A 23,943-nucleotide genomic window follows, 5' to 3' on the forward strand; every position below is an offset into this window, starting at 1 on the left:
GCAGGCATGAGTTATCACGCCTAACCTCAAAGTGAAGTTTTGTAAGAATCATTCTTGCAAGTCCCAGAAGACCCACCAGAAACAAGAAGGGTAGCTGTGTGTGGACGGAAGCAGAAGGCTTCCCTCTGGTCCTGGTCTTGGTTCCTGAACACTACCCTGGGGCAATATTCCTTCAAAAGGAAGGAAAAACAGCAGACAGGAGGAAGAGGAAGAAAAAAGCGAATTAAAGTAGCAAAAAAAGAAACAAGTTTAAAACAAGTTTTTGTTGTTTTTTCTAATAACATAATAAATGCCCAATGTAAAAAGTTGAGGAAATTGAGAAAAAGATAAAAAATAAAATAACAATACCTAAAATATGATTAATTGGAGAAAACGCTCATTAAAACTTTTGTGTATGTATTGCTTTCTATGAAAAATTACACATATAGATAAGTTTAAAAATAATGGAAATATATGTGTATTAATACACACACATATATAAACATACACATGTGCACATATAAACACAATACTAATTTATTAGCTCTTCTTAATTTTAATTTATTGTGAAAATCTTCCCACATAAATAAATAAATGGCAATGTCATAATTTTATGGCTATATAGTATTCTATTATAGATATAACATAATTTACACACCAAATCCCTTATTAATGAACTTTCCTCAGTGTTTCACTATTATAAACAATGTTCCAATTATTCCCATCATATGCGTGTGTGTGTGTGTGTATTTGCAAACTTGCTCCATTCTTTCCCAGAAGTAAAATTGCTAAGTCAAATGTGTACATTTTTTTAAAAAGGCTTTTCACAAATGCTATTAAACTGCCTTCCAGCAATGTTGTACCAATTACAAATTCCACTAGTAGGGTATGGGTATCCATTTTCCTGTTGAACCTCCTGTCACATTTACTGGCCATTTTGGGTTTTGTTTTTGTTGCACATATTTTTCAGTTCGAATGTTCATCTTTATTTTCTTGTTGATTTGTAAAAACTCTATATTGAGGGTTTTTACCCTTGCCATATGTGTTGTTGAGTTGACATTTAAGAGATTAAAACTAAAATGAAATAATAAGACAAGAAAATGTTTTAGCTAATAAAATTAAAAATAAGAAAAAAAGTTACTTTAAAAGCAAGAGACAAGATTCAGATGAGACAAGTTCAAGAAAGCCAGAATAGAAAGAGGAAACTTTCACGTAAAACAAGTAGAAAAATACAAAATATATAAACAATATCAATAAAATCAAAGAGAAGTTCTAGAACAATTACTACATTCTAATTTGTATAATAGAAGCTACTCATAAGAAAACAAAACTGGTGGTTGTGGAAGACAATATTACTTACCTTGGGCAGGCCAGGGACAGCATCTCAGATCTTTAATCAAGTTCTTGGTAGAGATCAGCAGAATAGATCAAAAGGGGCAATAGTATCCAAATCTTTTGCAGTGCTCTATACACTTGTTCAGACCATTAGCAAATCCTCCGGAGGAGTCCAAATCCATTTAAAGCTACATTTAAGACAGGCAACAGATAAAAAACTAGGTAAGGAAAGAATTACAAAAAACAGGATGAAGTCTTGGGAGCAGGTTAATCTGTCATTTTAATCACATTGTCTCTTTGTCCACTAATTAGATCAAGAAGCCATTAGAGTTGCAGACACTAAGAAGTGGCTTCTCTTGAAGAAAGGGAGGGGGAGGGGGCAGAGAAAGAGAGAGGACTTATCCCACCTACTCCAGATTTCCAGATTTAGCGTATGATAGATTGAATTAAATATGAAATTTCAAGGAGGTCTGTAGCCTAACAGTGTTTTTTCTGAGAGCATATGACACCTAGTCTGTCAGGAATAGTTTGAGAACAGTTTTACTATTTTTCCCATTTTATGTATGAGGACACTAAGGTTCAAAAAGGATAAGCGACTTCCTTCATCAAGGCGCTCCCAACAGTGAACTGTGGAGCTGGAATCAGAAACAACTGTGCTGCCGGCTACAGATATAATTCGAGCCACATAGGTTATTTAAAATTTTCTAGTAGTTGCATTTAAAAAATAAAAGAAACAGTTTAATTAACTCTAATAATATGTTTTATTTAGCACAGTACATTTAGACTATCATTTTAACACATAATCAATATTAAAATGGGACATTTTACATTCCATTTTTCATGCTTGATCTGAAATATCTAATACAGCTTTTACATTTACAGCACATCCTAATTTGCAGTAGCCAAATTTCCAATACTGAAGTACATTTCAAGTACTTAACAGTTGTGTGGCTAGTGGCTACCTCCTTGGACAGCCCAATTCTAGAACTATGGTTCTCAAGGTGTTGTCTCCAGATTGGCTGTATCAGCATCACTTGGGAACTTGTTAAACGTGCAAATTCTTGGGCACCATCCCAAACCCCCTAAATCAGAATCTCTAGGGGGTTAAACACAGCAATTCATGTTTAAGCAACCCCTTTCAGTTATTTCTGATACATGTCAAAGTTTGAGAATCATTGCTCTACACAACTGCCTCTGCATCCCAATTCAAATAAACCCAGAACAGCCACTGTGGACTAGCCCTGAGGACGAAGAGACTCTGCTCTTGAGATAAGCAATTATTGGCTAAATGAAGCTGGCTTTCTCTTGTATGGAAATACCCTAGTCCTAGCTATGGTTCCATTTCTTGGGATTATGGAGTTTGCAGACACAATTTAAACACGGTTTAATTTGTCATTTTGTTTAAGGAAAAGGAAAGAAATCCAGTAACCACCCTATACTGTCACCTTGAGTTAGTTACTTAACTTCTCTTTTCCTTAGTTTCCTCCTCCATAGGATGCAGATCATTTAATAAATATTAGCAACTTTTCTTAAAAAGTAGGGTGCACACACACACACAAAAAGTCTGCAAAAGGGACTGATTTTTAAAACTACAGTAAAAACAAGTAGTGGGCCGGAAAGGCAATATTATAGATTTTGAGCACAGAAGCAGAAGCTGATTCACTTATAATTTCTTAGAACATTAGATTTGCTGAGGGGGAAAGGTAGGGTTCTTGCCAAAATCATTAAGGAGAGCGATTCTGAGTATGCCTTAAAGCAGAACTTTCAGTAAACAGGAATTACCTATAAAGAAAATCAGGAAGCCAAAGTGTTTCTTTTCATGAAGTTACATCCTGCCATAGAAAAGCTGGATAGGAAATAAAGACCGATGCACTCCCAACTGTATACTAAACCGGCAATTATTTCATCAAGGGAAATCTGAGCAAAAGCTCAGATTCAGTGAAGGGGAAAAAAACATGAGAAGTTTGAATGTCATAAGAAACCAAAGACAACCAATGGCTACAATTAAACAAGGTTTTTTTTTTTGTGGGGGGGGAAATGTAAGAACAAATCTCTGTGATTTCAGGTTCTTTAGACGCCGCTCGGCCCCTCCCCCCATTTCAGTAATACTTCCTCTAGACTTTTGCTAGAAAAGAAATATAAATAAGAGTCCCCAGAAATAGGGGACTGAGAAAATGATCCTAATCTCCTTCTCCTTCGCATTGTTATTTGTTGTGCGTTTCCACGTTTCAGTGATAGGATTCTACTTTGTTCCCTACTCTTTTCAGTTTGATCAAAGAAAACGCTGCTATCACCATCCAAACAATTTTCCATTTCATCCTCTCACCCTCAAATGAAAAGACACCAGAAAGGCAAGATAGCCCTGTCTCGAGGCAGGTTCCCATGGTTTGGGGGGGAATGGCAGGTGCCAATCTGCAGCAGCAGCTGCAATCTTCCGCAAAGCAGAAACTGCAGTTCACACTCTCCGCTCTTTCTCCCGCCCTACTCCGCCACCTCACAACTCCACACAATCCTTAAAAACACACAGACCTCCTCCTCCAACCTCGCATCCTCTTGCACACCCTGCACCGCACGCACCCTGGGATGCCCGCTGCCACAGTAACGCTCAACCCACTCGGCGGCCCCACCCACAGCCGTCCCGCCCACGCGCCAGGCGCCAATGGTTGAGGCCCGCAGCTCCCAAGGGGCTCCTTGATAGGGCAGCGGGGCCTGTCACTCTCGGGGCGCACCCCGCCCCCTCCTCGCTCCCCTCCGGAGCTGGAGGGGCCAAGCATCAGCAAGAGTAGCAGCGAGCAGCCGCGGTGGTGGCGGCGGCGCGTCGTTGCAGTTGCGCCATCTGTCAGGAGCGGAGCCGGCGAGGAGGGGGCTGCCGCGGGCGAGGAGGAGGGGTCGCCGCGAGCCGAAGGCCTTCGAGACCCGCCCGCCGGCCGGCGGCGAGAGTAGAGGCGAGGTTTCCCTGCGAGCGGCGCGTCCTCTCCCGCCCAGGCGCGCCGCGCTTCTCCCGGCGCACCGAGGACCGCCCGGGCGCACACAAAGCCGCCGCCCGCGTCGCACCGCCCGGCGGCCGCCGCCCGCGCCAGGGAGGGATCCGGCCGCCGGGCCGGGGACACCCCGGCGCCGCCCCCTCCGTGCTCTCGGAAGGCCCACCGGCTCCCGGGCCCGCCGGGGAGCTCCCGGAGCCGCCTCGGCCGCGCCGGAGGAGGGCGGGGAGAGGACCATGTGAATGGGCTCCGGAGCCTGAGCGCCGCGCAGGTAAGCTGGCGGCGGGGATGCGCCGCGGGAGGCCTCGGGGATGCTGCGGAGACGCCCGGCCGCCGGCGCCCCCGCGCACGCCGCCCCCGCCGCGGGGCCCGGCGCTGCGGTCCCTCGGCCGCCGGGGCGCCCAGCGGGGCTGCCGGGGAGTCGGCGCTCGGGGTCTTCCCGCGGCTGCACCCGAGGACACCCCTGCGGGGTGCGGCCCCGAGGCGGCGCGGGGATGGGGGCTCCATTTCCTCGCCCGCAAGCGGGCGCCGAGTGAAAATTGGAATTGGCTTGGGGGTGAGGTTGGCCCAGACTCCGCCCCCGCCCTCCTTTCGGGGCCCCCAGCGGGGACTGGGGCTGTGTGTGTTGTTTTAATGTCAGGGATGATGTAATCACTTAATAATTGATGCCCCGTGCTGCTTCCCTCCCCACCCAACGCTTGCCCCACTCCTCCACCTCTCGGCCTCCTCCCTCGGCGGCGGTCGCCTTCTCCAACCCATCCTCCTGCCTATTTCTGGCACCTCCCTTGCACTTCCCCCATCCTCCCCTTCACTCTTCCTGTGCCACCACCCAGCCACCCTTCCCCTTTCCCCTGTGCTGGAGCCTTGCCTTCTCTTCCTCTGTCCCTCACCCCTCTGCTGCCTCCAGCTCCTTTCTCCTTCCTTTCCGGCTGCCTCGCTGGATTTCCTCTCTACTTCCCTAGATCCATGGCTGTTTTTGTTTGGGCTCCTCCCCTCTCTTATCTCTGCGGCCACAGGCGGAGGGGACTGGGCCAGAAGGAGGCCACCGAGCTTGGGCCCAGGGAGAGATGTGCTGGGACTCACTGGGAAGATGGATAATAAAATCACCCTTCTTGCCCCTCCTTCCCCCAATAAATCACACAGACTCGCCGGGTGTGTGTGTGTGAGTGTGACACAAAGAGCCCTTTCAGTGCATAGAGAGGAGACACACAAAGTACCCTAGGGTAGGCACGATGCTGCTTCTTGTCTCTCCTCCCTGGGGCTTCCCTTTCTTTCCCATGAAGCAGTTGGTCTCTCTGAGTCTTTCCTGCCACATTTACCAAAAAATAAAAGAACCCCCAGATGCCGGGTGGCAGGTGTCGGCATTTTGCTGTGTTCACAGACCGGTAGTGTTGACTGGCAGCTGCAGTGTTTCTTAGATTTAAGGGGACAATTATTCCGGCAGTCTTAAAAGTTGCTTTACTTTTAAGATAGCCTCCCTATCCCTATTCTTTCCCCTCTTCTTTTGGGAACAAGTACTAAGAGCTGGGGTAGAGTAAATTGGTGTGGGGGTCACAAGAATTTTGTTTCTGAATCAGAATTAAATTGGTATTTGATAAGGGGGAGGCAACCTGAGTGGCTTCTTCTATCAAGTCTAAGAGGTCACTGTGCTGAAGTCTTTTGAAATGAAATCCTGTCTGCCCAGTGATGTTGTTTTACCCTTTTATTGAAGTAAATACCTGGGGACATGGATAAAACGGTCTAGAGTTAGCATTTGGAAGACCACTGCAGACTGTCTTTTGCCTGCTTCAAGGTGGTCTTGGGACGCCCACTTCCTTTCTCACCACCCAAGTAACTGCAGTACTTTCCACCCTTTGCACTGTCTTCTTCCCCAGTCCCTGCTCCATGGGTACCCTGTGTTCAGATAAAGGGACTCGCAGACTTTTGGAGGAAGTGGTTTAACTATCTGAGGCTTTGGGGCCACTTGGTTATGAACTGGGGCTGTAGAGAATCTTGACTGAAGTCTAAACCATCTGATGTTCTTTTTAAGGAGGAAATGTTAATGTAAGTCTGGGGGCTTAATGTTCCGTTTTGTAAACCAGTGACTGTTACACGCTTAATCGATATTGTCAAAACTTAAGTGGAACCCATTCTTTCCTGAAAGTATGGCTCCTGGATATTATAAGTAACAGAACTGTAGGTTTCTTTTTCAGTAATTTGATTAGAAAAGAGTTATGATTCGTGAAATATTATGCGCTTTTTAAGAACATTAATCGTGGAGCTTTTTACATTAAAGAAAGCAATAGGGTTACTGAGTGTACTGTGAAAACAAAGGGTCGTTTGTTTGGTGTCGGACCCAGGAAGGAAAGCCAGAGCACATAAACTCGCACTCTGTTGCCCAAGTTTAAGAGACTTAATGATAAGGTTGAATGTGAGCAAATGCACACTCTGCTTTCTTCTGGGTCTGCAATCTCTAACCCCATCTGACTTCCTTGAAGTCCTTTTTAACCTTTGGTGCCCAGCTCACATGTCATCTCCTCTGTGAAGCCATTTCCATCTTCTCCTTTCCAAACAAATCATCATATTTTGGTTTCAAACTTTGGCAGCAGTTATTACGTTTGGCATGCGTCTATTTCCACTATTAGTTGGTCAGCACATTGATAAAAGGAACCTTATCTTATTTATCTTGTTTCCTACCAAGTTTTATCTTAGTGGGTACTCTGTTTCATTTAACAATCAACAGATGTGAGTTAGGTCTTTGGTATATGTTCAACACCTGTATCAATTAGGCTAATATTAGCAGTTGTAACAAATAGGCCTGCAAATATATAATGGCTCAAAAGCAATAGATGTTTATTCTTGCTCATTTAATAGTCTAAAGTTCATGTTTCTGATCTGTAGGTGGCTTTCCGCCATGCAGTGATTCTGGGTCCCACACCCCTATCTTTTAGCTCCACCATCCCATAGCTTACCATTGGAACCTGTTTCAGCTTACAGAAGGGGCAACAGAGCGAGTAGACGGGGCACACCCACTTTTGAAATACCTTAGCCTGGAAGTGACACCATCACTTCCTCTCACAGTCTTTACTTGAGGGCTAGTTATATGGCCACATTTAATTGCAAGGGAGCCTGGGAAATGTAGTTTAGCCATGTGCTCAGAAAAAAGATAGAGTAAATACTTTTATTGAACAGCTTTGCCAAACACTGCCACTTATCAAGGCACATTCACTGCCCTCAGGAAACTTACAGGCTAATGGGAATTAAATAGAAACCTAGAGTGGACACCTGTCATTGCTTTTCTTTTGATTTTATAAGTTTAGATCTTTTCATCCTAAGCATGTTTCAAAAATCTTACTTGTTGTCATGGTTCAAATGTTGCCAATTCCTACTCAGTAATCCCATGTAATACAATCATCTGATCCTTCCTGTGTTGACTTTGATGTGGTTCTTTTACCCTAGAAGCACCTTTCATGGCTTAATTTTTCATCTAGTCATTCTGTAGACTCCCAAAGTTGCTAGGAGAGTCCTTAGAAATCACATTCCTTCTGGATGTTGTGGCTCACGCCTCTAATCCCAGCACTTTGGGAGGCTGAGGTGGGTGGATCACTTTGGGCCAAGAGTTTGTGACCAGCCTGGGCAACACAGTGAGACCTTGTCTCCACGAAAAATCTTTTAAAAATTAGCCAGGCATGGTGGCATGCATCTGTGGTCCCAGCTACTCAGGAGGCTAAGGTGGGAGGATCACTTGAGCCTAGGAGGTAGAGACTGCAGTGAGCTGAGGTCATACCACTGTACCCCATCTCAAAAAGAAAAAAAGAAATCATAGTCCTACTCCCTCTTAATCGGAAGAGGAAATTAATCAGCCTGAGAGGTGAAACTCCTTGCCCCAAGGCCTTGCAGCTTCTTAACGGAAGGGCAGGAGGCTCAGCTAGCCAGCTCTTCAGGCCCACGTGGGTCTCCTCTGTCACTCAGCTGCCCTCTTTGTCTGTGAGTCTTGCATATTCCACGGAGGTTAAGTGACCTTCCAAATCTCCAGGAGCAGGGTTCTAGTGTTCTGGGTAGTCCCTGTTCTCCATAGGTTTCCAAATTGTTGGAGCAATTCCATTCATACCAGCCATCATAATTGTTAATGTACTTTTTTTTTTGCTATGAATACTTCATTATATTCATCTGTTCTGCAGACATTAGCCTAGTATGTTACTTTGTGCAAGGCACTGGGGAGATGAGGTCCTGGAAATGAATACTTCTGCTGTCCTTGCTTTTCAGAAGTTCACAGTCTACTAGAAGAGATAACAATAATTAATAATTGCTAACATTTATTGAACATTTACTATGTGCCAAGCACTGTTTAAGCTCCAATCTTAACAATAATAATATGCAGTGGTTTCACTTATAATCTCCATTTTACAGATGGGAAATTGAAGCAAGCTTTAGTAGCTAATTCAAGATCATACAGCTACTAAGTGGTAGAATCAGGATTCAGGTCCAATTAGTTTGGTTCCAAAGCCTTTGCCCTGAGCCACTACGTAATATTCAAAATACTACATGTTATGATGGTATTAAAATACGTTATGTGCCGTAAAGGAGGGTGACTGAAATGCTTTAGAAATTAAGACTTTTGGTTGATGGGAAATAAAATTTTATAGCCAAATAGAAATAAAATATTCATCCCTACCCTCCTTCCATTCAGACCCTCATCTGCTACTTACCTGGAAAATACAAAATTAAATTAAAGAATGGTAAAGCAAGGCATGTCGATACCGGAAATAATTTTACTCTGTGTGATTCTTTATTTAAAGCTGGGTCTTTCTGTGGTACACAATTAGGTCTGTATAAGTTTATGAATTGTCTACATGCTTACTCATTTAACGGTATTCATTCATTGCGTATTCTATTTGCCAGACAATGAATTCGATGGTTCAAGGCAAAACAGATGTGATCCTGCCCCCAAGGAACTTACCTGCTAGTTTTGCAGAGCTGTAAAGGAGTCTTCGAGCAGTGTTACAAATGCTGTGATTTTAGGGATCTATGTAGGATGCCAGAGAGCATACAGAATGGAGCATGAACCTGGAAAAGAGGTGGGCAAGTGGGATAGCCAAGCAGAGAAGGCTGGAGGAGGAGGGGTCTGAAGGCGAGATGAGTAGAGATGGCTCGGTGAGTGTCGTGGGAAGCCCCCTGTCCCAGAAAGAACAGCCCAGAGGACGAATGCACAGACCTTTTGGGGGAACTACAGTTAGTTCAGGGCTGTTTGGAGTGGTACACAGATGGACAAAGTGAAATGACAGAGCTGAAGGAGAAACTGAGAAGATTCTTGTAAGTACTTTATCCTGAGTGCCATTTAAGAGTTGTAAGTGGAGATGTGGCTTTGATGTGATTGTATTTTTATAAAGATCTGGCCACAGTATGGGCCTTTGACGAAGGGCAGGCAGAACTAGTGCAGGGAGGATAGTTACGGAAACTTCAATGAGTAGTAGATGAGGGTCTAAATGGAAGGAAAGGAGGTGCAGATGGAGCAAAAAAGACAGAATGAGAGAGCAGGAGACAGGGCATGGGGGTAGATAGAAAAGAATTTCTCTGGGAAATTAGGTGGAGACAAGCAGTCCAATAAGGAAAACAGGGGGCAGGTATCTACGTGATGACTTTATCTTAAACACTTTAGACTTCCAGGTGTAGTAGCTCATAGGCAGGTAAATAGAGAGGTCTGGAGTGAGGGAAGAGGACTAGGTCTTTTTTTTTTTTTTTTTTTTTCTGAGACAGAATTTCACTCTCGTTGCCCAGGCTAGAGTGCAATGGCATGATCTTAGCTCACTGCAGCCTCCGCCTCCTGAGTTCAACCGATTCTCCTGCCTTAGCCTCCTGAGTAGCTGGGATTACAGGCGCCCGCCACTACACCCAGCTAATATTGGGATTTCGCCACGTTGGCCAGACTGGTCTCGAACTCCTGACCACAGGGGATCTACCTGCCACAGCTTCCCAAGGTGCTGAGATAACAGACATGAGCCACTGCGCCCAGCCAGGACTAGGTCTTGAATATAAATTTGTTAGCAAATTACAAAATACTTGAAGCCGTGGATGTGGATGCGATCACCCAGGGAGAGTGTGTGGAGTAGAAAGAGCAGGAAGGGCGGAGCGCGAGCCCAGGAACGAGGAGGAATCAGGCCCAGAATGGGAGAAGAGCCTGCAGAGCACTAGACCAGCCTCAGAGTTGAGCAACATAAAGAACAAAACGTGCAGTTGGATTTAGCCCTGAAGATATCTGAACCTGCCCAAAGCAGCATCAGGAGCATTAGATGGGGAGAAGTCTAAAAATCTGTTGCTCCCCAACCAGGGTAAAAACACATATCAAAGCCTGCAGGACATACAACCATGAAGGACTCGCAGTTGTTCATGGGCACGGGCCATGGAATTGTAGAGATTGTGTAGTCAACATGTTCATTTTACTTGTGAGGAAAAATGAAGTTAAATGAAGAGGTTAAAGCAACTGGTCGAAGATGGCAAAGTCACCAGGTTTCACACCTTTCAGCCCGGGAGTATAGTGTGGTTAAGAGCATGAGGTTGGGGCCGGGCACGGGGGCTCACATCCAATCCCAGCACTTTGGGAAGCCTAGGCAGGCAGATCACCTGAGGTCAGGAGTTCGAGACCAACGTGGCCAACATGGCAAAACCTTGTCTCTACTAAAAATACAAAAACTAGTTGGGCGTGGTGGCACAGGCCTGTAATCCCAGCTACTTGGGAGCCTGAGGCAGTAGAATCGCTTGAGCCTGGGAGGCAGAGGTTGCAATGAGCCGAGATTGTGCCTCTGCACTCCAGTCTGGGTGACAGAGGGAGACTCTGTCTCAAAAAAAAAAAACAAAAAAACATGAGGTTGGGGTAGGGTCCGGGTTTGACCCCTTCCAGCTGTGTGAGCCGGACCAAGTTACCTGGTCTCTCTGTGCCTCCTTTTCTTCATCTTTAAATGGGGATAGTAGTTCCTGCCTCAAAGGGTTGCTGTGAGGATTCAGTGAGTTAATACATGTCAAATATTCCGAACAGTGTCCTACACACAGGAAAAGCTGTGTGTTTGCTGCTGTTAATCCATATGTATGTGTGTATGTGTATATACACATACATGACATACATGCTTTAGGCACCTCACTGTTCTTTTCATATAAGCGTGGGTGACCATGTAATTCCCATAGTCTTATAGTCATTATTCAACAGATTCTTGATTTCAGATTGCCAAGTGCATATAAGGAAACTTTGAATATTTTAGAAAGAGATTCAGGTGATTGTCAGTTCTGGATCAAAAATTGTTAGAAAAGTTGGGAAAGTTACTTATATGGTATGATTGAAAACAGCATTTTTAGTAAGAAATGCAGCACCTTCATTCTTGAGAAGGGAAAATATGAAAGCATTCTGAAGGTAGCCCTGTAAAAGGGTTTCTTTTAGTCAGATAACCAGAATTTTAACCTATTTACAATGGAAATCCCTTGAGTTTGACTTCAGAATGTGACCGTGACTTTCTAAAGGTAGAATGAACTATCGAGTAAGAAAAAACTATGGGTTATGACTTTCACACATTTGGCTCCTATGAAAAGAGTGATTTGTGTTATTTAGAGGACTATAATAATTTTTTTAGTGTTTCTAGTTGAGCAAATCTAATTTTTAGCTACTAAAACACATGAGAAGCCTGAATGGTATTATCCAAATGGACTTGGGTGACATGCAGTATAGACAGCTTAGGAATAAGTGACACTCTGGACTTGATTAGAATGCAGTAATCCTGGAAGAATATAAATTGAACTGGATTTATGGTCTAATAAAAACGTGGGAGGAAAAGATAATGCTTACTGACTCATGAAACTTTAACAATGTTTGTAAGACTCTGAGTTGTCGTAATATTTGGATGAGAGTGCTTTCCTGTTTGTCTCAGCCTGCTTCCAGAACAGCCTGCTTTGCACCTCCCTCTGGAAGTGAAGCCTGACTTGGGTCTCCTTCTTGGGTATGCTTAGGAAGCAGAGATCATGGCATACTCTGCCCTTGTAAACCCATGACCTCCAGCAGCACTTGGTGGGTTTGGGCAAATACGTATTGTATTCTCCTTTCTGTGATACTGTACAAAAGTAGAGAGCATACCACAGCTACCTACTCCTCCCTGAATACACCATAGAAATAATAGCACCTGCCATTTTATTGAACTCGGAGGCATGTGTTAGCTGCTTACATACAGTCATGTACTTAATCATAGCAACTCTAGGAGGCATGTATTATTATACCCATTAGTTAAATGGGGAGACTGAGGCTCAGAGAGGTAAATGGCTCGTGGTCACACAGCTAATAACCAGTAAAGCCAGGTCTGTGTGACTGCTAAACTCCTTCCTGCTTTTGCTCCAGAGCTGTGGTTCCTCATTCCCTGCCTCCTTGCCTTTGCTTTGCAGTTACTTCTGTGTCCTGTGTTGCGGGACACAGAGGCACCTTTACCCACCTTGGAAGTCTCACCCTTTCTGATGACTCCCCTCAAAACCTACCACCTCTTGGGAAGCCCTCCCGTCTCCCCTACCTCTGGGCTCCCAGAGCACCTGATTACCACCACATCACCATCATCCTCGTCATAGTCTGACTCGTAAGGCAGACAGGACAGTGGGGCAGGCACTGGCCTTTCCCACTGACTTGTGAGCTCTTTGGAAGTCAGGGACTCTATTTTATGATTGATTTGCCAACTTAACACCCAGCACAATTCTAGGAGGTACGACCATTATTGTCCCATTTAAAAGATGGAAAAACTGAGTCACAGAGGCAAGTGATTTAGTCAGCATCACAGAGTAAGTGACAGAGCTGGGATCTGAACCCAGTAGTCTGGCTCCAACATCTATGCTCTTCACACTAAATTTGCGCCATCTCTTTAATGAGATTGTAAACTGTGAGGGTGGAGATGGTGCCCAGCAGCTCCCAGCCCAGTACCTCACAACTCTGCGCAGTAAACATCAGCCCTTTTGTTCTCCTGTCCGCCCCAGCAGAGGGACAAACAGAATATATTGAACCAGGTCTTATCGCATAGTAAGGAAAGAGCACGAGTATGCTGAAGATCTCATAGAATGCATATCCCCAGGCTTCATTCAGATTCAGTGGGTATGGGCCAGGCAGGGCTGAATGCTTGTCATCTTTTCTGTATCTGGGAACAATAGTGAGAAGGGAAGAGTCAGCAGGCAGCTCTGGAAGACAAGGAAGGAAGCAAACGTAGGGAGTCCCAACTAGAGTGTTGGGAGCAGGCAGAGAAGTGGTAGAAACCATCAATCAGCCAGAGTCAGAGGGTGCCGAAGCTTGTGAGGGGCTCGGGATCATAAATCCGCACAGAAAGACCTCTTAACTTGTGATTTAAAGGTTTCTAACTACCTGTGCCTTTCGAATGTGCTGATGGATTTTATCTGATGAATTCAAACACTTTCATTTTCTTCAGAGCTTCCATCTTTGAGGTACCCAAAAATAGTAGGCTTTTCATGGAGTTGTATAAGGATTCCATCTGCTTTATATTGAAAAGTAGGGCTTTAATGGAAAATTAAAAATGAGCCAGATCTCCTTTCCCACAACAAAGCCCAGGGCACTTTTCCCAATCCTTTCTTCTTTTAATCCCCAGAAAGTTACTGAATCTGGATTTCTGTGAAATCCTGCCCAATTTAAATTCTACTGAAAAGGCAAATAAACACCAACAAGTTCCTTCATTTCCACACAAATGTTGTGTCTATTTAGAAGCAGTAACAATTTCAAATGTTGCCGCTTGTGAAATTTGATTTTTGTTTTAATTTTACTTTTATGTTATTCTAGAGATTGTGTGATGTGTTGCCTGTACCTAGGCACGTACATGCGCTAAGGGTATTTTAAGAAGCACTGATTTCTGTTAATGGTTTCTCTAGTTGCTATCTGAGTTTGAAGGGTATCACCTTTTATTGTCTAGTTTATTTTCTAACCGAGAAATACAAACGTGGTTCTTCACTGTTTTCAAATGTAAAACTCAGCAGGAGTTACCGGTGAACTCTTAACATTCTGTCATTCTCTATCATTTGTCATTGTCTCCTACTTGAAATGTCCTTCTGTGGCTGTCCTTTGGTTATTCCTTTGTCTGATCCATATTCTCTGGATATGTTGTATCCTTCAGGCTCTCTATGGTTTGCAGATAGCTTTGGCTTCACTCTCCTGTTTCCTAGATTGAGTGAGGAGGTGTTGATCCATGTCACTGTGGATGTGCCGGCTAATGTAGATACTGGTTCTTGGGCCCTGTCCCTTTACTAAACAGCCCAGTGAATGGAGGCAGAATGACCAGGTTCCTTAGCCTGGCCTTCAGTGCCTTCTGTACTATCTACGTTCTTCCTCGGTCATCCTGGCTCACCTCATTTAGCAGATGCTAATGCTTGGTAAGCCAGAAGCCCATCACCATCTCATTAATTGGCAATATGGCTCCGGCCTTTGTTTTCCTTTCCCAGAATCCCCTGTCCTTCCCTTCCCTTCAAATTCTACTTACCTGTCTAGGCCCAGCTGGAATCCCGACTCTCGAAAGCTTCCCCCAATTTCTTTATTCTCTTGCATTGAACACTTGTATCTGTCAATTGCCTCCTAATAAGTGATGCCTGACATTGTTAATTAAATTCAATATGAGAAATTCAGAGTTCAGAAGGTTTTTACAACTTGCCCAAGTTTGTACATCCAGTTACTAATTTAGCTTAAAGTAGAATCCAGTTCTCCAAGACACACTTGGCCCCACATGTGCAAAAATGTTGGCTGCTCCCCTTTTTGACTGTCCACCTCAGGCGTGTAGCACACTGTCATTCACAGTGTGGATACTCAGCAGTGTTCATTTGCACAGGCCCGGGGTAAGGCACTGGAATGTGCAGGGCTTTCTGGGCATCTGTGCTATGAGACTGGCATCCTTTTGTACATTGAGCTTCTGTATTTTCTGGTGGCACGAGATACTCCCTACTGACCCACAACACAATTTGGGTTTATTAACTGTCCTAGACTGTTTTAGGAACCACTCTTTCATTTTGAGAATGGCATGTATTTGAAGATCTTTTGTTTGGAATCTTGAGCTTTTTGTTAAAAATTTAGGGTAATTGGGGAAATAATTACTCCTTTGCCCTCTGCCATCAGGTTTTCATCCACAAGATTTTCACTAAAAAAGAAAGGAAATGACATCCAAGAGCAGGGAGAAAATGCAGAATGCTTCAAAATCTACAGGAAATTGGAGGAATACAGTAATAAATGATGGGCGAGAGAAGAATAGCCAAATGGATCGCCAGTATTGTTGGGCCTGAAAGTATTATGTACCTACCCACTTCTGGACCTCACAAAACAACGTTTAACTGAGTGCCTCTGCATGTATAGCCCAATTTTGGCTGTGGAAGTGCCTTCCTCTCCATGCACTGATTTTGTTCGCTTTGTAGTAGAGTCTCCTTAGCGTAGGAAGAGGGTTCTGTCCCAGACTTAAGGCCCTACAAAGTAATGATTTAAATCTACAGCTCAGCTATAGCCTTTGTTTGTATATCCTTCAAAAGAATGATTGAAAACAAGCTTTATAAAATGTTTTCCATGGTCATGGGGAGTCATTTCTATAACAAAACTCAAAACAGCACAACAGGCAGTGTTGGTCTGCATTCATGAAGAGCCTTCTCAGCTGCCTGTGAGAGCTCGCTGTGATTCCTCGTTAATGGCTTCCCCTGCCTAGTCCTCTCCTGGATGCCATGTATCTGGAATAGAGAGCAGTAAGAACACTTTCTGTGGATGTAGGCCAACTGCTGCAGCTGAAGGGGGGAGGGGAGGTACCTGGTGCTTTACTGTTGTTTGAAATGCTATTGTGATCTTCCAGAAGCGGTGGTGGATTTTTTTGCTTGCTTAACCATACACTGTCTGTCTATAATTTAAGTGCTTTTCCTGCCACCTCCCCACCACCACAACCACCACCTTAAATGTGGGAGATCGCATGGCACTTTGACAAAATGCACTTTCCCCTTTGCTGGCATATAATGTCACCACTTCATGTATTTATTCATTCTGCTCATGTCCACCCTCTTTTGTACACGTCAGCGTCAACATCGTCCATTTTCAGGAGCAAGTTTCTAGAAGACTGAGAGTGAACTTTGTTTAATTTGCCTTGTGCTGTGTAACACTACACTGTGAATTTATTAAATGCTGATTGGTTTTGATTCTAAGCTTCCAGGTTGAGAGGTTTGACATGTGTTTTCAGTACTTCTAGAATGAGATGCGACTTAAATAACTTTTCTTCCTGCAGGTGATACATTGGGTCCTCTGCACTTATGGATCCTTGGAGTCATGGTTTAGAATCCAGATTTTGGTTGCATGTTTTAGATTCCCCCTTATGTTCTGCCTCCTTGCGTGAAAATGCAATGACCCTACCTTCTAATCTTGCCTGCCCATTAGGGCCAAGGCGTAGATAATGTGCTACACCTCACTGTTCTTTTCATGTAAGTGTGGTTGACCATGTAATTCCCATAGTCTTATAGTCATTATTCAACAGATTCTTGATTTCAGATTGCCAAGTGTTAGAGATTGTTCTCTTAGAGGCTGAGAATTACTCAGTGAAGACCAGTGAGGGTGAGGGGTGGCTGGGAAGATTCTGGAAGGACTGGTAGAATGAACGGAACCAGATGCCTCTGTGGGTGCCAGCAGCTCCTGGGAAAGGGACAGGTTCTGGTTAATTTATTCATAAGTATGATCCAAGAAGGATTGGCACTTAAAACACTGCAACCCTAAACATTATTTGATGGTACCCCAGTCCAACATGCCGTGTGGGTAAGAGTCCCTGATCTGGGGTGCCCAAGGCAAGCCCTACTGCCTTCCCTGATCCTCACATCTCTAGCTGTGACAGAGGTTCTGTTTCCAGGGAATGAAAGACCCTGGCCCACATCCCCAGAACGGGGCTTCCTTCCACACAATTGAGATCCAGAACTGCTGCTGCAGGAAGATTCCTGCTCTGTGCTCCCCACCAAAACACCCATGGGGTTTTCAGTCTAGCCCATGGTTGAGCTAGGACATGCAGGAATGATCCACTAAAGAGGGAGGTGTTGGTGAGGCAGGAGCGAGAAGGAACGATGGATGGAAGGAGATGGGTGAAGAGTTGGTGGAGGTGAGATCCTAATTAAGTATAGAGTTAGACCTTCTATTGGTTTCCTGGGACTGCCGTAACAAATTCCCACAAACTCAGCTTAACACAAGAGAACATTTTCTCTCATAGTCCTGGAGGTCCAAAATCAGAAACCAAGCTCTTGGCAGGGTTGGTTTCTTATGGAGTCCCTGAAGGAGATTCTGACCCAGGCTTCTCTGTGGCTGCCGGCAAACCTTGGCTTTCCTTGGCTTGTAGGCATGTCACTACAATCTCTGCCTCCGTCTTCACAGGGCGTTCTCCTCTGCATGTCATTTCATGGCCTTTTGCTTTCTTACAAGGACACTTGTCACTGAATTTAGGGCCAGCCCTAATATGGGATATTCTTATCTTGGTATTCTTAACTTAATTACGTCTACAAAGACCCCTTTTTCCAAATAGGCCACATTCACGGTTTCCACATGGGCATGGTGTTTTTTTGTTGTGTTTTTTATTGTTTTTTTGGGTTTTTTTTGGTTGAGGAGTTGGCACCACTGAACCCACTATAACCCCCAAAGTAAGAGAAAGTAGCCGTCACTCAGAGAGAAAGAGAACAGACAAGAATAATATTTACAAGATCGCATGCCTACTAAATGGCAGGCATGGTGCTATGTACTTTACCTGTGTGATTTTAACTATTACTGCAAGATAAATAAAGATACAGTGAAATTTGCATGTGAGAAGAAAGGAGTTCAAAGGAGTGGAGTATCCTGGAACTTTTCTGTGAAGCTGGAGGCTGAACTGTCATCTCATGTTGAGAGATTTGGAGAAGGGAGAGTGGGCTTGGAGAATCTAGAAAAAATTCAGCCAGCCACTAAACTATAGGATAGTGTGTAAATAGATGGATAAAAAATATTACAGAGTGAGGCCCCATTGGAATTTGCACATATGCTTATGGTTCCCGTTAGCCCAATTTTGTGACTTTGCCTGGTAATACTTGTCACTTTGGAATGAAAAATCTGGCCTTGTGTTGACCTAGAGTTAGGCATTGGTTTGAATAATAGGATGCTCTAAGAGACTAAAGAAACCATCATTTGAATCAGCTGAAACTAGTATTCGGGCTGGATAGGGACATGAGCTTGGATTGGAGGTGCTAGATACGGAAGGGTCTGAGGCCTCGGACATGATGACTGGGCACAGCAGTTCAGAGGAGGAGTGACAAAGGTGAGGGGGCCTCAGGTGAGGAAACCCAGGGAAGTGGAGAGTTCCAAAATGATGCTGATGCAAGGTTGGCTTTGGACCTCCACTCAACGGTAGGACAGAGATTGAAGATATTGGGTAGGAAGAACTCAAGAAATGGAAAGCCATAGGCTCCCCTTGCCCTTGGTTCAAATATGAATGTATAATGGTATAAATGGTATCTTCTAGGAGAATGACCTGCCAATGTGTTGCACTTTTTTTTTTTTTTTTTTTTTTTATCCTAGGTAAGTGTTCTGGGACCTCTGAGACCTTGTGTTATGAGCAGCTAGTTTAGTGGGAATAATATTTTGAACTAGTATTCAATTTACTTTCCCTTCCTCCTAATTCTTGTTGCCCTGGGAGTCTCCGCCATTGAAGCTAAGGATTCCATCACTTCAAGGGGAGGACAGAACATGGTCAAGGACAAAGAAGACATTGTTGAGCTTTTGACTTCCAAAACAGGCCCTTAAAGCTTGTTTCAGAGAACAGAGTTAGCCCAAGCCTTCATTTAAAAGAGACAGGCTTTGTTAAAAGAAAAATGGTTTGTGGATTCCAAGCAGCCAAATCTCAGAAGGCCTGGCATATATGGTACATTAAGCCACTGAGGAGGGAGGCTACAGGAATACTTCCGTTAGCCCAAGGAGAAAATCGCTTCCTGGGTTGGAGCTTGCAGAGATTCAGAGGATTCCAGGGTTAAGGAATGGATGGGTCACTGAGATCTAGCACCCAGTTATCCTGGGCTTCTACTTACGGGGTTATTGAGATGATAGAAGGCCCAGGTAGGTGGGCGACCCCCTGTAAGCAAAGAGCACTGGTGCCCTGCCTCATCTCTGGAACTCTGGAAGGAAACCACCTTGTAGTTTGCCCTGCAGTGGGGCGTGTTTAGGTAGAAATGGGCCCTGAGGTGGTGTTCCTTCCCAGTTCCCCAAAACCTGTACATGGCGTGGGGAAATCCCGACAGTCCTGCTTATGCCCTTGGGCGGATGTAAAGGTACTGAGAGATCTAGGGTCAGAATAGAGAGGGCACGGAAGGGAAGTGTGCCAGTCTCCCTGCTGGAGGCTGGCTGAGATCATGGCCACAGATACTGCTGAGCCCAGTGAGGTATTGACCAGCTACATCAGCCAAACCAGGCCAGCACCCAATGACAAAGGAACAAGACATCCCACAGGGGCCAGAGGCCAGCACTTAGACTGGACCCTCTCCCCATCACTGTGATGGTCTGTAATCTCCCTGGGGAGAAGGCAGAGAAGGGAAGGAACAGAGCCCTGAGAGGAAGCTTGAAGTGAGTTTAATTTGACGAATTGCCCTGAAGCAACTACAGATTTAACTTTGAAGCCACTAGGTTACCTGTAACGAGTAAGATTGGTGTTTTTTGTTTTTTGTTTTTTTTTCTGCCATAAGCAGAAATGCAATGATCATAATCAAGTTGAATTCAATCATGCAGAAATAAAGTAACATCTTTCATATATTGTTAGGTAGTGAGTGTATATTTCAAAGCTGCCACTCTGCATTTGGGCTATATTTTAACTGCTTAAACTTTTTTATTTGTGACAAATTTACCTATACTCTTATAGTATACCATTTTTCCTGTGATAAATCATGGCTTAGTATACCTGTCTTAGGTTCATTTGGGGCAAGAAGTGTGCGGTTCTCTCCTCAAGGGACAGAGTTTTCCCCCTGATGTTTCAAGGTGGTGTGGGGTTTCTGGCTTCCCATTATTTAGCTAGTGGCAGTTTTTCCCTGAGAAGGACCTCAGTTGCCTTGGGGCCTCAGGTCAGTGGAAAGTATTAGAATTTCAAGACTTTCTCTAATGAATTTACTGTGATGCTGGAGATTAGAGGAGAAATTTTACTGTGTGTGATCCTTCAGTTCCATATTTTAAAGGTAACAGGGTGAATAGTAGAAATGTCTCTAAATACAAGGGAAAATGCTCTTCATTTTTATTCAGTTCTCATGTGCTAAATAAAGTATCAGTTTATGAAGGGTTTCATTTCCAAGTGTAATTTGTAAGTAGTTACCAGAACACTCAAATGAGAGAGGGGGAGAAAAAACCAGTTAGCTCTGTTTAATCGCATTTCATCTCTCTTTGACATTCACATGAGGATGATGCTGCATTTAAGATGATGTATTTTAAAACCTGCTGTTTCTGAAATACCTAGTAATTTTGGAGGGGAAATCATCAGGCTTGCTTTAAAAGTGTGCCTTTATTAGGGGTGTTCTGGGGTGAGGTGGGGAGTTGCCTGTTTAGATACTGCTTATGTATTTTCTTACCAGAAAATTATTGTGACACTCTTAGCAAATTTTCTCAAAACATAAATATATCTCATATTTTTACCTTGTCTGTCAGGGGGGAGCCAAGAGAGTTAGAGGTGGAGAACCACATAATTTAAATTGAAAAGAGTCAGTAAATAATTAAATTGATAGAATTTAAGAAGTATTGATTTATTAACTGACATTTAAAAAATATTTTAGACCTATAAAATAGTTCTCTTCAGAATCTTTTCAGAAATAAAATTTTTAAAACTTAAAAACATATGTCTATAGAGATTAAATTTAAAAATCTTGTATTGATTATCTGAGTTTTATAAAACAATAACATAAGTAATTATTTTTCACTCCCATTAGTCAACTTTTGAGCCATGTCTCTAACACCTATGCCAGTGATACTTCATATAAAGAATGAATTGTTTTTAATTTTCTTAATAAAGTCGCCTCCAATCTCTTCAAAGTTGTGTTTATAGTTAGTATTTGAAATTAATATCTGATTGGCTTCTGTGTGTGCATCACAATATTTCGCATTGAGAAAATAGCTCTTAGATGCAAAGGCCTTGGTGAGTTCTGAATAAATTCTGCTAAATGGAAGCTCTTCTTAGACAAGTTTTAAAAATATTGAACTGTATAGCTATTTTCACCCAAATATTTTCACAGATCATTTTCTCTCATTCAGAATTCTTCAACAAATATTTTTATAAGACAAAACTTACAAAAGTAAGTTGCTCGGTAGTCCTTTTAATTGTTTTGTCAAATTTAGATGGCACAAAATTGCAGACCTTCTCAGTTTCACTCCATTCTGGTACAGAATATAAATGTATCCAATTGAAACTAGGCACTCCATCAAAAGATTGCCACAAGTCAAGATATTACAAAACATCAGAACATAATTTCAGAATTAAATCTTGAACACTGAGTTCTCATCATGCAATGTGTTCAGTTCCTCCTTTGCTTTTGTTGGGATAAATTTGAGCATCTTCTCTTTACAAGCCTTATTTTCAATAACTGCAATTGGCTACAGGCTTCAAAAGCTGAAGTGTTTTGGTGCTTCATTCACTGCTTTGATCAAAGACTTCCAACTAGTTTGGAACAGAATACACCCAAACTTTTTAAAGGACTTGTCTATCATACCATTATGGCACACCCAGATTGACATAGAGAGTCATTTCTCAAGCATTAACAAACCCAGTTGATGATGATAGGGGACAAAAGAGAAGGAATATACTGCTATGTTGAAGTGTTTTTTGTATTTAGTATTGGCTTTGTCACAAAAACTTTGGGATATTTCTAATCGGGTATATGTAACTATTAGTTAATTTCTACCTCTGCAGTTTTTACATTCGATAGGATATAGCCACTTGTTTGAATGCGGTTATGAATTATGCACGTGCCATAACACATTCTAAGTAACTGTCTGCACCATAGGTTTCTTGATTTAGTTAATAACATTATTTTTAGCATCACAAATTTGTATTTGTATTATTCCTGCAAAATCAAATCATTTTTATCTTCCATGTTGAACTTTTTACTGTTTACAGTAGCATTTACAATAATATGAGATGTTTTACCTATGATAAAATAAATGTCCACAAGTTTTGTTTTGATCCCATGAGATAAATGAAAAAACTTATTATTTGAATTAATGGATTTTCTGTTTAAAACACCTGGTAATACTAACATAAAACTGGAATGATTTAACTGTTGGTGAAGTTTTTTTCTTCTGCTAATGAAGCTAATACATTAAAGTCATTTCACTTTTCATATATGTGCAAAAAAACCTGAGCTCAAAAATAAGCAAAATCAATTTGGAACAACAGACATTTGATTCAAAAGAAATGTTCCTAGAGTGCTATGTTAGTAAACCTGCAGCTGTGAATGTTAAATCATCTTCCTTAACATAGTCTTGTATCACTATTAACATTTGAAGTAGTTGCTGTTGCCTTTTTAGCAGATTTGTGACTTGTGGTTTATGTAGTCAGTAATATCACTAAGGCTACCATGATGGATAGTAAATATCAACAAGCATTTTGTGTGAATTTATGTTCATCATCTGCTTTCTTGAAAAGCAAAAATTTGGTACTTAATTTTTTATTAAACTTGCATTTTCTTTTTCTTTTTAGCTCATCGCTGCCAAAAGGTATATTGCAAAATAAAATAGCGTAGTCATTCAATAAATGACAAAAACACTGAAATGAGAGCATTCAGACAATTCTTTAAAGGGCCTGTAGCAGAACTGTTTCCTGTGAATGTTTCATGTATGCCAAACCTATAACTTCCTGTGTTTTCCATTAACCCTTCTGACTGCTGTTTCGTGCATGTCAGGCTGCAGCATGGGTCACAGTACAATGGTCAGCACATCTAGTGTCTGATGGAGGCAGTGGCCTGAAATACTTTTCCCAGTACCAATCAAGACTGGAAAGAGTTAGCTGCCCTTAGCTGCTCATGTCCAAGTACTCTTTGTTTTATGGTGAGCATACTGCGTGTTGTCCTTGAAAGGGAGGTGTAGCTTACACCACGATTGGAAAGGGACAGGGAAAGAGATGGATTGTCATTGGTCATCTTTCAGCTTTAATCACGTGTTAGCGTGAACATTCCCTTCACTGTATAGTCGTCTCACACACTGGTAGATAAGGTATGGGAGAAGCTGCAAGTGCAAAGTAGAGGTTACAAAACCCTTCCTGGTATATTTTAATATAACCAATAATAACACTTGGTTTACAAAGTGAAACATCTGAACAAGTGCTTAACCTGACTGTCTGCTGGGACAGCAGGCATAAACCGGCACTTTAGCAGACAAAGGGAGGGACGCTGTCAACCTGAGTAGACAATCACATTTCTCCATCTGCTTTGCACCATCCTTTGTCTGGACTCTGCCCTTCTCTAGTCTTGATCTTTCCAACCCCACTTCCCTCTAGTCTTGATCTTTCCAACCCCACTTCCCACAATGGCTGAATGAGCTTTTAAAAAATCTATATGACAAAGCAGGAGGATCGCTTGAAGCCAGGAATTCGTGACCAGCCTGGGCAACACAGCGAAACTCTGTCTCTACAAAAAATTTAAAAATTAGCCAGTCATGGTGAAGCACTTC

The 23,943-nt window shown here is 43.0% G+C and overlaps 2 protein-coding genes across 6 annotated transcripts in view; one reads left to right on the forward strand and one right to left on the reverse strand.

The window, feature by feature from the left end:
* Positions 1-4,802, reverse strand: part of LOC111547271 (translation initiation factor IF-2) — a 101,497-nt gene extending 96,695 nt beyond the window's left edge. The window contains exons 1-2 of the mRNA XM_023218983.2: positions 3,844-4,802; positions 1,340-1,502 (exon numbers count right to left, since the gene is read on the reverse strand). Coding sequence (XP_023074751.1) covers positions 1,457-1,502; positions 3,844-4,802 — 1,005 coding nt within the window. The 3' untranslated portion in view covers positions 1,340-1,456. The remainder of the gene's footprint in view (positions 1-1,339; positions 1,503-3,843) is intronic.
* Positions 4,068-23,943, forward strand: part of FYN (FYN proto-oncogene, Src family tyrosine kinase) — a 208,470-nt gene continuing 188,594 nt past the window's right edge. For 3 of the 5 annotated variants that reach the window (XM_023219049.3, XM_023219048.3, XM_023219050.3), the window contains exon 1: positions 4,068-4,566. The gene's annotated coding sequence lies outside the window, so the exon portion shown is untranslated. The remainder of the gene's footprint in view (positions 4,567-23,943) is intronic. The other 2 variants (XM_023219056.3, XM_023219054.3) reach the window with 2 other exon arrangements.

The sequence above is a fragment of the Piliocolobus tephrosceles genome, chromosome 5, assembly GCF_002776525.5.
Source record: "Piliocolobus tephrosceles isolate RC106 chromosome 5, ASM277652v3, whole genome shotgun sequence".
In the NCBI taxonomy this organism is placed as follows: Eukaryota; Metazoa; Chordata; class Mammalia; order Primates; family Cercopithecidae; genus Piliocolobus; species Piliocolobus tephrosceles.